General features: G+C 37.9%; 1 protein-coding gene across 6 annotated transcripts in view; it reads left to right on the top strand.

The window, feature by feature from the left end:
* Lar (tyrosine-protein phosphatase Lar) overlaps window positions 1-12,742 on the top strand; it is a 374,983-nt gene that overhangs the window by 343,895 nt on the left and 18,346 nt on the right. For 2 of the 6 annotated variants that reach the window (XM_070304372.1, XM_070304374.1), the window contains 8 exons: window positions 5,857-5,967; window positions 7,310-7,585; window positions 8,089-8,373; window positions 9,607-9,630; window positions 10,142-10,242; window positions 10,323-10,652; window positions 10,936-11,086; window positions 12,325-12,621. In XM_070304372.1, the coding sequence (XP_070160473.1) occupies window positions 5,857-5,967; window positions 7,310-7,585; window positions 8,089-8,373; window positions 9,607-9,630; window positions 10,142-10,242; window positions 10,323-10,652; window positions 10,936-11,086; window positions 12,325-12,621 (1,575 nt within the window). Of the gene's footprint in view, window positions 1-5,856; window positions 5,968-7,309; window positions 7,586-8,088; window positions 8,374-8,770; window positions 9,140-9,606; window positions 9,631-10,141; window positions 10,243-10,322; window positions 10,653-10,935; window positions 11,087-12,324; window positions 12,622-12,742 lie in introns of those variants that run through there. The other 4 variants (XM_070304376.1, XM_070304373.1, XM_070304377.1 and 1 more) reach the window with 4 other exon arrangements.

Below are 12,742 nucleotides of genomic sequence, written 5' to 3' on the forward strand. Positions count from 1 at the left end.
ACAAAGAAGAAGAGAGAGAGAGAGAGAGAGAGGAAGGGAAAGAAAGAGAGTTCGTTATTTTAAACGATACTTTGTCAAAAGACCGGGTACGAATTTCTCGTCGTGCAGCGACGACCATATTCGACGGGGTTCTGATCGCGGCAATAATAACATTCGAACAAACTTGGCACGGCGCCAAGAAATCGCAATTGCATGCGATAGGAAGCTCGCGCGAGCGAGCACCGCCGCCTTTCCACTTTAATTAATCCGAATAGGCAGAACTCGGCGCGAACCCCTAAATAACTGGCGCAAACTCATTTCGTCGCTGTTATTGCGCAAGGCCTCCGATGTATGTATATGTATATCGTCTCCACCTCTCTTGACAATCGTCCAAAGCGATTCTCGCTGCGATCTACTCGTGCCCGCATAATGCCATCGATTGTCCTTATATTAGCACAACGCGTCGCTTTCAACGCTAATTTCCCATCTGTACCTTTGATATAGGATCGAATACAGGCCGCGTTTACAATCTAACTGTGTCGCTGGAGGAAACTGTCTCTTGATGCAAACGAGGTCTCAGCGAACTAGCATCAATGTCGTACGATGACATAGTTACCATTTAATGAGATTTATTAAACCGAGCATATAGGGGCCCGAGTGAATAAAAGATTTTTTTTTCTCGATTTTTCCAATTCCATCTTATTTAGGAAAAGAACGAAAAGATATTCTTTAATTTCTTTTTTTCATTTTTAAATTGTTTATTTTTTTTTTATTTTCGTAATAATTCTATAATTTCATTTTATAATGACAATTCTATTTTCTATCCTCGTAATTAACACAATTACGATTCCTTTTAATAAAGAGTAAGTTTTTTAAAATGTAGCTTGCAGTGATTTTATGACGAGTTTTCAATGGAACTCGAGCGAAAAGAAAAATCGCAAAAAATACTTGCGATAAGTTTCTGAATTATCTCTAATGATCGAGAACTACAAGTCGCAGTAACGCGAATATCCAACTGCAGCGTAATTGAAGCGAAACTTCACGCTCGATATCACACGTCGGAATTAAAAAGTGTCGCGACAATGTTTGTCGCGCCAACGCCAATGCGCGCGATGAACGCATCGAGGGTATATACAGCGCGCACACTTGGGAATGCTTTCAGTGTAAACATATTTCCTATTTGTATTCTATCCTGATGGAATCCTGTATTCGCCGAGCCGTGCGAGGCGAATTCATCTCGCGCTTCAGCCTTCGATTCCATCCCGCGCGACGCACGCTATCCCACCGGAAGGATGAGGCCGAAGCGGCGAGAGTGAAATGACGCACCTCGCGTATTTGTATCCGTGCGTGTTGCGTTTGCTCCCCCGTAATATTAAATATAAAGGAAAATATTTCAATATTGGTCGACAAACACATACAAATAACAGAGCACGGCCGTGCATGTTCTCCCGTTTGCGAGTACACTCGCGTGCTATCGTGCATCTACATATGTATGCAATGTCCCGGATCTTACGGAAAGGCCCGAGAAAAATGCTGCCGCTGCGCCTACTAACAAAAGGAACACAAACACAATTTTCCAAACCGTAAGGGAAAATTCAATGCTTCTCATTCACTCGATCGGTGCATCTGTCAACCGCGAAGTTTCATCTGGATTGAATCAGTCGGCTAGAAAACAACTTAAAAATATCTACATTGTATTCTATTTGTCTTTGCAATTTAACTGCAATATGTATATGTACATAGTGCTTCTATATACATATATACAATATGTTTCTGCATAGATATCAAAACAATTTCAGTTTCTTGTAATATCGCATAATTTTTTTCTTGAAACATAATATTGTATTATTTAAAAACGAATTAAATATAAAATGTATGTGTATGTAATACATCGCAAATTAAAAATCTCTCTCTTAAATGATTTGAGATACACACGCAAACTTTATATATAGCGTGTCTGATTTTAATTAAAAAGCTGAAAGTTATAAATGCGCTGTTTTGTTAAACGATTTAATGCTGTATGCTCACTTGTTTATATCTTAACCTTTTAATCATTAATGCCATATCCCCTCGATGAATTTGTAGCCCATTTTTCCTGGGCAAAAATTCGTTGTTACGTAGTACAAAGTTCGTAAACGTCGTTAATTGTCATGTACTGGTAATATTGATCGACCCGGCGCGAGAGAACCCCGTGGTATCCACCTATTATTTTTATTCAACGTATCTCGCGTTGCGTATCCTCGTCGAAATAAAAACAAAATGTACGAGCAACAACTATTTAACAAAAACAAGACATTATACTGGACGTCCAAATAAAACATGGAAATAGAAGCAGTTTTCGTAATTTTATATGGAATGTACGATATTAAAAATAGCACTCGAACCGATGGAAATGTCGTCCCTTTTGTCCCTTGTAAATCATAAAGCAAAAGGGCCAACTTTATATATTTACGCATGTATACTGTATCGATCTTTAAAATAAAAGAACAGCGCGAGAAATTTCTGCAAATATACGATATTTCTACTTTATAACGAGATATATGAGCTGTTATTTTTAAAAACGCGATACAAGGCAAATTTGAAAAAAGAAAACGTATTTGGATAAGACATGATTGCAAATTGAAGCGATATATTTACCATGGTTTTAAGTGTTAAATTATCCCACTTTCAAAAGCGCAAGAAAAAGTCTAATATGTACCGAAATATATAGTTCCGGAGAGTAATCATTTTTCACGTAAAAATTTTATAGCGAAGAGAGAGAGGTAAAGAGATATCGCACTATCTATAATATATTTTTTACTCCTGAAAATATTCCTGATTTCGATTTTTCGATCGATACGGTAAACTGGAATTATAAAAAGAGTCGAATACAGGATATTATGTCAGCGATTCTTAAATATTGTGTCTCTTGGGGCTCTGTTGCATTATGTGTGCCAACTGTGCTTATAGTGGCACGTGCGTGCGTCGATTATTTAAAATTTATAAACTGTCCACGCGATTATCGTCGTCTTGCATCGTGTTTGACGCGTTCAAGATCAAGATTGTTCGTCGCAACCCTTCCCTTTTTGCAGCCCTTGTGAATATTTTAAGCGATTATTACGTAGAAATGTTATCGTTAAACCAATGGTAATTTGCGCATTCTCCTCTTAAATTCTGTATCATTCTTTACCTTGCATCGTGTACGCGATAAAGCGGAAAGTTACGACTCCGACTATGGGATATCAAAATGATCCTAGAGATAAAACCTATAAGAGAGAAAGAAAATGATATTAATTTTAATAATGGTACACTATCGGAAGAATTTCTATTATAATTCATTCCAGTGCCATGAATTATCAGTAATAATAGCCGAAATATGAACAAAAATGAAACTGTTAATGCCCTATTAAATTTTTTAAAAGAACAAAGATTTCATTTCTTAAGGTAACTCCTTAATAAGCTTCAATTTGAAACCACGAAATGTAAATATCGAAGTCTAATCAGATATTAACAGAATGAAATTATTTTGGGTAGAAGACGAGTTAAAAAGTAAATTTCAAGGGGCAAAATTCAGAATATTTAGAACACCTTTGTTTTCGTCGAATATTTAATGCTAACAGGTTAAGGTGAAAATTAATGGAAAAAAATATCTGTATCAATTAATATCGCAATTGATCGTAAATTTTAATTATATAATTTTTTAAATTTTGATTATATGTATTTTTATTATTTTTTTTTTTTTTTTTTTTAATCTAAGTGACAGCTAATCAAAACGACAACTCTACATCTCGAAAACCTTAGTACATTTTTACTTATTATTTAATAATGTGACGGATGAACGAGCGTTTAACGAGTATATTATGATCATATTTTTCACCAGCCATAATATTTTCGCAGTGATATGCTAACAATGCGCACGTGACTCTATCGGGATAATAATACGATCAGGCCTGTGTTCTTTCCTGGTAGACTTACGGAAAATTGTAGATGAGGCACGATTACGTATTCCGATCGTACGCGATATCAGTTCGCTTCGCTTCTCACTCGTGATGGAGTGTGTTCCCTCGACCCTTACTCTCTCTCCTGCTTCTTTTCCGTCTATCTTACCGAACTCTACCCTAGGCGAGTTCCTTTTCTCTCCAGGACTAGCTCGAAAAATTTTAAAGTCTGACGCCCAATCTTTTCTTATTACATTTATACATTTAGTTTTATGTTGCAAGATTGAAATCTAATCTCGTGCAACACACAATTTTAGAGGCCATTCTTTAAATTTTATTAAATACAATATTTGATATAAATTTAAAAAATCAAAAATTAAATAAAAAAAGAAAGAGAGAAAATTGTCAAAATCAATCAACGAGGGAGGTGAGGTCAGTCGTTGAAAAAATAGTTGTATATTAATTAAGTCATTGAATCAAATTCTCTATAATAAGAGCGAGATTCCAAAAATTCCAATTATCGCCACTTCATCGTATTTTTCCTCCATCGGATCGGAGTCACGATTGCAATGCGGCTACTGAAACCCGCCACGTATGGCACGTTCGAGCAGATAACGAATTCTGAAATCGGGAGCCGGCGAAAATTCATCGGTCCGCGAAATTAACAGCCGTGCCAGGTCACGCCCATAATTGTGAGCTGCGTTTTACCCCAGACCATAATATCCAAACGGAGAAACCCTTTATCAGCGACCGCGCGCGCGCGTGTTTCGCTGGCTCGCTCGCGAGGGAAACAATACGTCGATTTGCGTACGGTATTTGTCTAGCGGGGAAAAAATATTCGGATACATTTCGAGTTTCGAGAGAAACCAAATCCTCTCATTCGTGTTGTCGCGTTTTCGTATGGATGCGTCCTGCACACCACGATGCACACGATCTACCTGTCGAAGACATAATATACTCTGTAATTTCTTTTCATAGACACCTTATCGTAAAAACGCTGCATCGCGACGTTATTTCTTCCGCGTTATTTGCATTCGGCGCCCCTTATCTCGCTCACAATCATCCCCTAATTATAATCGTCGATGAAACGTCAGAAAGGTTGAAAAACAAATGATCGATCCTAACACAGCAATCCCTCGTCTTACGCTAACAACCCCTTCTATTCTCGATTCCACTAGTGTTCGCTAGTGTTTACTTTACGAATAGGTAGGGCGTGGATGGAGATCCTGTGGTGGAGGGAAAGGGAGGCTTGAATTATACCGAACCGGTAGTGTCGGCGAAGATAATCACACGCCTCGCAACGGCCAGTTCATCATCGCGATATCACGCTCTAAGGGAGTTGATGATGCATCGTAGAAAGCCCCGCACGAACCCCGGAGCCGGAAAACGAAATGTACGAGTGAGGGTGGAAAAAGCAAGAGAGGGTGACACGAGGCGGCCGTTCTTTCCTGCCCGGGCCCAACGTCTCTGCAGAACACAGTAGGAACTCTATTAGCGGTGGAAAAATGAAGTAAAAGGCGCGACGAGCCGCAGAGAATACAGACATCCACTCAAACGCGACTCCGTCGAGCTCACCGCATATGTATTGTATTTCCATACTTCGCCTTGAATAATTGCAGAAAATGAAGATTGCTCAGAACGCAGTTCGTTAAAAAACGTCCCATTTACACGTCTCACCATTCTCTTACATTGTTTCTAATGATTTAATAATAAACCTGCCCTGTCGAATTAAATCTGACCGTACTATATTAATAATAATACGATAGTTTCGAAGATAATGATAGTTATGACATAATAAAGCTTAATATCTGGCAATGAGTAAAATATCCAGATATAGCAAGGAAAATTATATGCAGGATTTATACTATATATATATTGATTGCGTAGAGCTGCTACACTATAATTGATAGTATTGAATGAGAGAGTATCCGATAGAATATTTTCTACTTTTATGTTTCAGGTGCTTTACAGATTACCGAGTCCGATGTAGCCGATCAGGGCAAATATGAATGTGTCGCTAATAATTCCGTAGGTACAGAATACTCCAAATCGACCACGTTGTACGTTAAAGGTATGTCATTTAAAAATATACACACGCAAATATAATAGATTAGTTAATTACAAAGCGTATATATATTTTCTAATTTAATAATATTGTATAATGCTTTCATTGTATTTTTATAAGAGATTGTACGTTGCAAAGTCTCTATAAACACGCTCTTTAGATGATCTACGATTTATGACATAATTCTAGAGAGAATTCTATTAAAAATAAATAAATTTTATAGGCCAAATATATTCTAATGTATGTGTGTATCTATTTATGTGTAGATTTTATACTTCATCAAGTATTTTCTATATTATACACGACATATGCAATTGAGAAATAGGATTCTGTCTTGCAAATTTTGTCGGAAATTATAGATTGTTAAAAGCGGTTTTTATAATATACGAAAAAAAGCGGAATATTCTAATGAAAGCCAGAAAAGAATTCGAGACCGCGAAAATAACAAAATGTTTTCGTCGACCAAATGACGAACACAGTGCAAGCTCGTTGCCAATGTCATAAACGTAGACGTTTTCCTCTTCGTAATTAAAATTAATGTAACGTAATTAGGATGTAATTAAACTAAACGGACAGCACAAAGGGCTCACGAGATTCACGTGGCGCGTGTTATGCGCCGAGACTTCGCATTTCTTTGCGTTTTCGCCGCGATCTCGAATCTCAACATTTCGGTTTAATCACCGTAGCTGCGACTTGTAAAATCTGCGTGACGGTTTCCAAATAATCGTTTAGGATTTTGCTACGCTTCGCGGGTTTTTGCCGATCACAGTTAATTTTCTATCGTAAAATCGCGCGTTCGTAATTATTCTCTAATTAGATACACCATTATATGCGTTTACATTTCGATTTAATGTCACTCGTAAACAAACACATCGCACGTTCAGTTTAATCATAACGTGACGTAAGTCATTGTAAAAAATTATGTATATAATATATTATATAAACACACACGCACACATGATACATTATATACAGAGAAAAATTTCTCTCTCGTATATTTTATATGTAAAAGTATCTTGTTCAATTTAAAATTGATTTATTTAACAAAGACGAGTAAAAATATCGGTAAATTTTGAATTATAAACGATTAAGGATTTAGGAAAGTTTTTACGAATTAAATTTTGGAAAGAGATAGATAATAAAATCTTCTTTCTAGTTCTGCATATCATGTATATATTTAATCTTAAATTCACATTATTTTAGTGTAATTCTAATATCGAGTCAAATGTTAAAAATTAATTGAAAGTTAAAAAAGAAAAACATAAAATTGAATAATGTTAAAAAAATTGAATCGAATTATCGCCAAAAAGAAAGAATATTTATTCCGTCAAATGCATTTTTCTCTCAGTACGTCGCGTTTCACCGAGCTTTTCGATTCCTCCTCCGGCGTTGATCGAGGTGATGTTGGGCGGATCACTAAATATCACTTGCGTCGCGGTGGGCGCACCGATGCCTTACGTGAAATGGAGAAAGGACCCTGCGACCGATTTGACCCCGGAAGACAATCTGCCTGTCGGCAAAAATGTCTTAAAACTGACCGACATCAAGGAGTCCGCCAATTACACGTGCACAGCTGCCAGTGATCTTGGCATAATTGACTCGACAACGATGGTGAAGGTTCAATGTTCGTATCGAGTTCTGATTGTGAGATTTAGTATCTCACTTTAATTATACATATCTTAGATATATGTCTTTAATTATAGATATGGTTCAAGTCTTTCCTAAATCATTTTCTCCAACACATTACGTTATAGAGGATTATGCATTACAAGCCGATCAATCGCGCATTATATTTCGCACTATTGTCCTTTCATCGGATAATTAAACGATCCGCTTCTTGTTAAACCTAACATTACGATAACAGTAATCACTGCAAAAATTTATCATCTGTAATATTTTTTTCGGAAAGCTATTATTAAATATCGCGACAATTTCACAAAATTATTTATTGTGTCTTTCGGACATTCGAATAAATAATTTAGCGTTTCGCGCGCGCGCGAGAGATTAGATACGATATTTATAAAAAGCATTATTATTCGCGATCATTATTATTCAGATTTTCATCAATATTTCATCGATATTCAATGCTTTGGTCGCAGAGGTAAAACCGTAATAATATCCCCACAGCTCTTCCCGGCCCGCCGGAGAATGTTCAAGCATCGGATATCACTGCAACGTCAGTGAAGTTGAGCTGGTCCTACAAAAGACCGGATGATCTGCAGTACTACGTAATTCAGCATAAACCGAAGCATGTGAACCAGGCATTTGCCGAGATATCCGGTATCACGACGATGTATTATCACGTTAGGAGTCTCAGTCCATATACGGAGTATGAGCTCTACGTGATAGCCGTGAACAGCATCGGGCGTGGTCCCCCAAGTGCCCCGGTGATAGTCACCACTGGTGAAACAAGTCAGTACTATAGTATTTACTTTCATACAGTAATCATTAATCTAACAATTTTTACATTTCTATCGTGGCTAGAAACGATTATTTTCCTCTCATCAAGATTCATAGATTGTTATTTAAATATCATAGCATATGTTAAATCAAAAAATTCAATAATTTATAAGACAAAGCCTTTTATTCGATGTTGCAGTATACTAATATTTACGTATATATTGTATTATAATTTTATTATAACGGATTTTCCATTAATTAAAATTCACTGTCGCTTTTACACCAAAATAAAAAACAATGGAAAAAATCGTTTCTATAGAAATATCTTTCATTTTATCGGCATTCATCTCAAATTTATCGTATGAATATAAACTTAACGTATGAAACGATGATGTTTGTCAAATCAATCTTTCTTTACGATATTTTTACATACATGAAAATCGTATCTATATCCAACACAACAAAGTAAACCCACTCATGAATCAATGTATGTTTCATTTCTGCGCCTCTTAACGAACATACGTGCGGTGAGTTTATTCGTCGGTTTAAAACGCGAATCCATTTCGGACCTAACAGTTTTTTTTTTCTCCGCGTATTCACATTCGCGAGAACGATAATGTAAGTGGAGGAACGCGGCACTGTAAGCGTGAATTTTTTGCACATAGATAGAATTTTTGTACATTATCGAAAAAGGAGCGAATTTTTACGCACATTTTTTTGAGGGAAATTCTGTACTTTTTTTCCATGCTGTCCGTCGTGGACGCACGATTTGATCCATGTAAGTGACAAGACAATTTTTTTCACCTATCACCAAACAACCCCCTCTGCTCTTTGTTGCACCAAATATGTTAGTGTTTTTTGCGGGCCGTTCTACAGCATTTCGTCGCGCTTCGACATCTCGTGTCATTGTGTATTTTTTCACCTCTACATCCCCAGCCTCAACTGCCTCTTTTACTTTCTCTCGCTTTCTCTCTCTCTCTCTCTCTCTCTCTCTATCTATATCTTTCTCCGTCTCGAATACGTCTCTTCGTCTCCTTTTTTTTTTTACGAAAGAGGAAGCGAGAAACGCGAGAGAGACAGCACGCGAAATTGCACCTTTCCTACAAAATAGTAGCACACTTCTTATTCCGTGAAAATATGAAGGAAACATAGACTGTTCTCGTAATTCATATTTTCACTCCGAATTTATTATTTATTTATGTACCGAGAATGTACAATAATCGTTTGACATTTTTTTTCGAATAGCGGAATCGACGAATGGAGGTGCCAGTAAGTTAAAACATGTATTAAGAGTGCCGTAGTAATACACCCATACCGATTTCTTTGCCTGCTCGTGTTCCTGTTTAATTCTTCATTTCAATTTCGTTATTTTTCACGCAGATAATTATTATTTTTGCTGTCACACGTACACATATTTTTACTGTTTTTAAAATGCACACATATCGATACGTACACGTTCATATGAGTATCTTTGTAGTTAATTGCGGTGTGATTTTTTGAAAATGTATCGATAAGTAGTATTATGGTACACAACAAAATGGAATTTTATTTCGTTCTCTATTTCTTCTCTATTTCTTCTCTATTTTTACATCGCACTAGCTCTTGTTAGTGTTACAATTTTTTTGAAGGGTTTCTTTTCGGAGCTGCTTTTTTTGGAAAGCTTCTTATCTTATCGCGCAACTAACTGTGGTGTATACATCACCGTTCCACTGTTTTCGTGTGTATTTTGTACTTTGTGATCTTTCTAATAACGCTAAAAACCGATCATTCTTCTTTCTAGAACCCGGTACAGCGCCGCGAAAGGTTCAAGTTCGACCGTTGAGCTCCAGCACAATGGTCATACAGTGGGACGAGCCGGAAACTCCGAACGGTCAAGTGACGGTCGGTGTCTTTTTCTTCGAAATTATTTTTCTTCCGAATCGCAACAAATTCGCTAACGAACACACGGTGCATCTTTATAGGGATACAAAGTGTACTACACAACGGATTCGAATCAACCGATGGCGTCATGGCAATACCAAATGGTGGATAACAGCCAGCTGACAACGATTTCGGAGCTGACGCCGCATACTATCTATACCATAAGAGTCCAGGCACTCACGAGCGTCGGTCCTGGACCTCTCAGTCTACCAGTGCAAATCAAAACACAACAAGGGGTACCGAGTCAACCCGAAATGCTAACGGCGGTCGAGATCGGGGAGACCAAAGTAACGCTCCAATGGAGCAAGCCCGCTCATAGCGCTGAGAATATTCTCAGCTATGAGCTATACTGGAATGATACTTACGCGAAGGTAAGCAAGGCAATAAATTTCTGTAACAATAATGTAATGAAAAACTTTCCCCCTTTTTCGAATGATAGTTAATTTCATCTCGTGTTTATGTGCCACACATTTTAAAGTTGGTAATGAAATTAAGGATAATAATTTAGTTCTAATCATTTGGTAATTAAGAGAAAACTCGATAAATAAAAATATTTTAAAATTCGTCACGAGCGATTTTTTTAAAGAGACGATTAATTTACGCGCGCGATATTATATGTCGCGTTAATACATCTAGCATTTCTAATCGGATTAGGAGAAGCATCATCGCAGAATACCGGTTACCGAGAACTATACACTGACCGGACTGTATCCGAATACTCTGTACTACGTATGGCTGGCCGCGAGGAGTCAAAGGGGGGAAGGTGCCACGACGATACCGTATCCGGTTCGCACAAAACAGTACGGTAAGCAGAACGCGCACGAACGTAAATGAAATCGAGCGAGAGTTCATGCAGCGAGGAGTGCCAGATGCATGTCGATACGGGATTGCCGCGAGATAATCGACTACTCGAATCTCAAATCATAATGATCAGATCGGATAGGACGTATCTGAGTCCTCCGGACTCCTCGGGCAATCACGTATCGCGATGGCACAGCAGGTAGGAGGTGCTGTAGCGCTAGACGCTCCTGCAAGTAGCGTAAGCTATTGGACGCACAACACCTTGGAAAAAGCCTTTTTTAAAGAAAAAAAAAAAAAAAAGTAAAAATCTCTTATCTTCGAAGACGCGTTTAATAGATAAAGAAAAAAAGAGATCGTAAGAAGAAAAGAATATATACATAGAGAGTAACATCGAAACAAATGAAGTGTGGGAGAGTGAGAATGACTGCATGCGTTGCAAATAAGAAAGCCGTTTTTGGATGCCACTTTATATATATATCTATATATATATACGTACATATCATACATATAAATTGCACTAAGCACTGCATTGATATATGTGTGCATTTTGGGCACCTCTTTTCATTCTCGATAATATATTAATTTATCGTCCGTTCTTCAGTTTTTTGTTGTCTCGTTCCCTTACAATTATTATATTAACGTTATAATTCGTTAACTCTGCATATTTTTGTGCCCGAGTTAACACCGAGCCGCTCCGGGAGAACTGTCTCTAATCACATCTTTTTTCGACTGTTCAAGGATCGATTGACTTTTTAACCTTGAATATTTTACACCATTTTGAACCTTGACCAATCGTCACGAACCGTTTTGTTAATATCCCTCGACAGTCACCGTCGATTGTGCATTCTCAGCGTTGAGGCTGTCAAATCGGAGAATACGAGAACTCGTTTCTTCGCCACATTGCGTGCTGATCGATCATCTATCATTCGCCTCATATAAGAATGTCACAATTGTCATATTTGTATTTATTTTAAAATAACAAATGTATCTAAAAAATCGATGAGATCCGAACAGAGATCGTCAGAAGTGTAAAATTAATGTTATTTTTTATCAATTGATAATTATCCAACGACGAAACAAGTAATCAAAATACACGATAATTCCAACGAGGATGCTTTTTGTATTCTCGTATTCTTCGAGCCTCAAGCCAGAATCTGGTACGATCGACTGGTAACTGCCGATTATGCCCTCCCCCCGACCTCGATTTTGTTTCTTTCCTTCCTATAACTGAGTGTTATACAGTCCCCGGGGCTCCGCCTCGCAATGTAACCGGCAAAGCGATCAGCCCAACCTCTATATTGGTAACGTGGGAACCACCGGTCGCTGAACGTTCCAACGGGAGGATCGCCTACTACAGACTGCAAGTCGTCGAGAGCGGTCGCTCTGATTCCGAGGCGAGGAATATCAAACTGAATGACACACGTTTCGTGTTGGACGAGCTGAAAAAGTGGACCGAGTATCGAATCTGGGTATTGGCCGGGACCAGAGTAGGTGACGGGCCCCCGAGTTATCCTATCTCGGTCAGAACTCACGAGGACGGTATGTATCACAGACACTGACTGAAAGTCTCTCTGTTTACCTCAGGCATGCGAGGAGTAACGTGTAAAATCCGTGGTGACGCACGAGAGAGCGCAAGAGAGCGATAACATTATGAATATTT

This window comes from Polyergus mexicanus, unplaced genomic scaffold (assembly GCF_030449975.1).
Source record: "Polyergus mexicanus isolate NDT 795.1 unplaced genomic scaffold, iyPolMexi1.0 SCAF_11, whole genome shotgun sequence".
In the NCBI taxonomy this organism is placed as follows: Eukaryota; Metazoa; Arthropoda; class Insecta; order Hymenoptera; family Formicidae; genus Polyergus; species Polyergus mexicanus.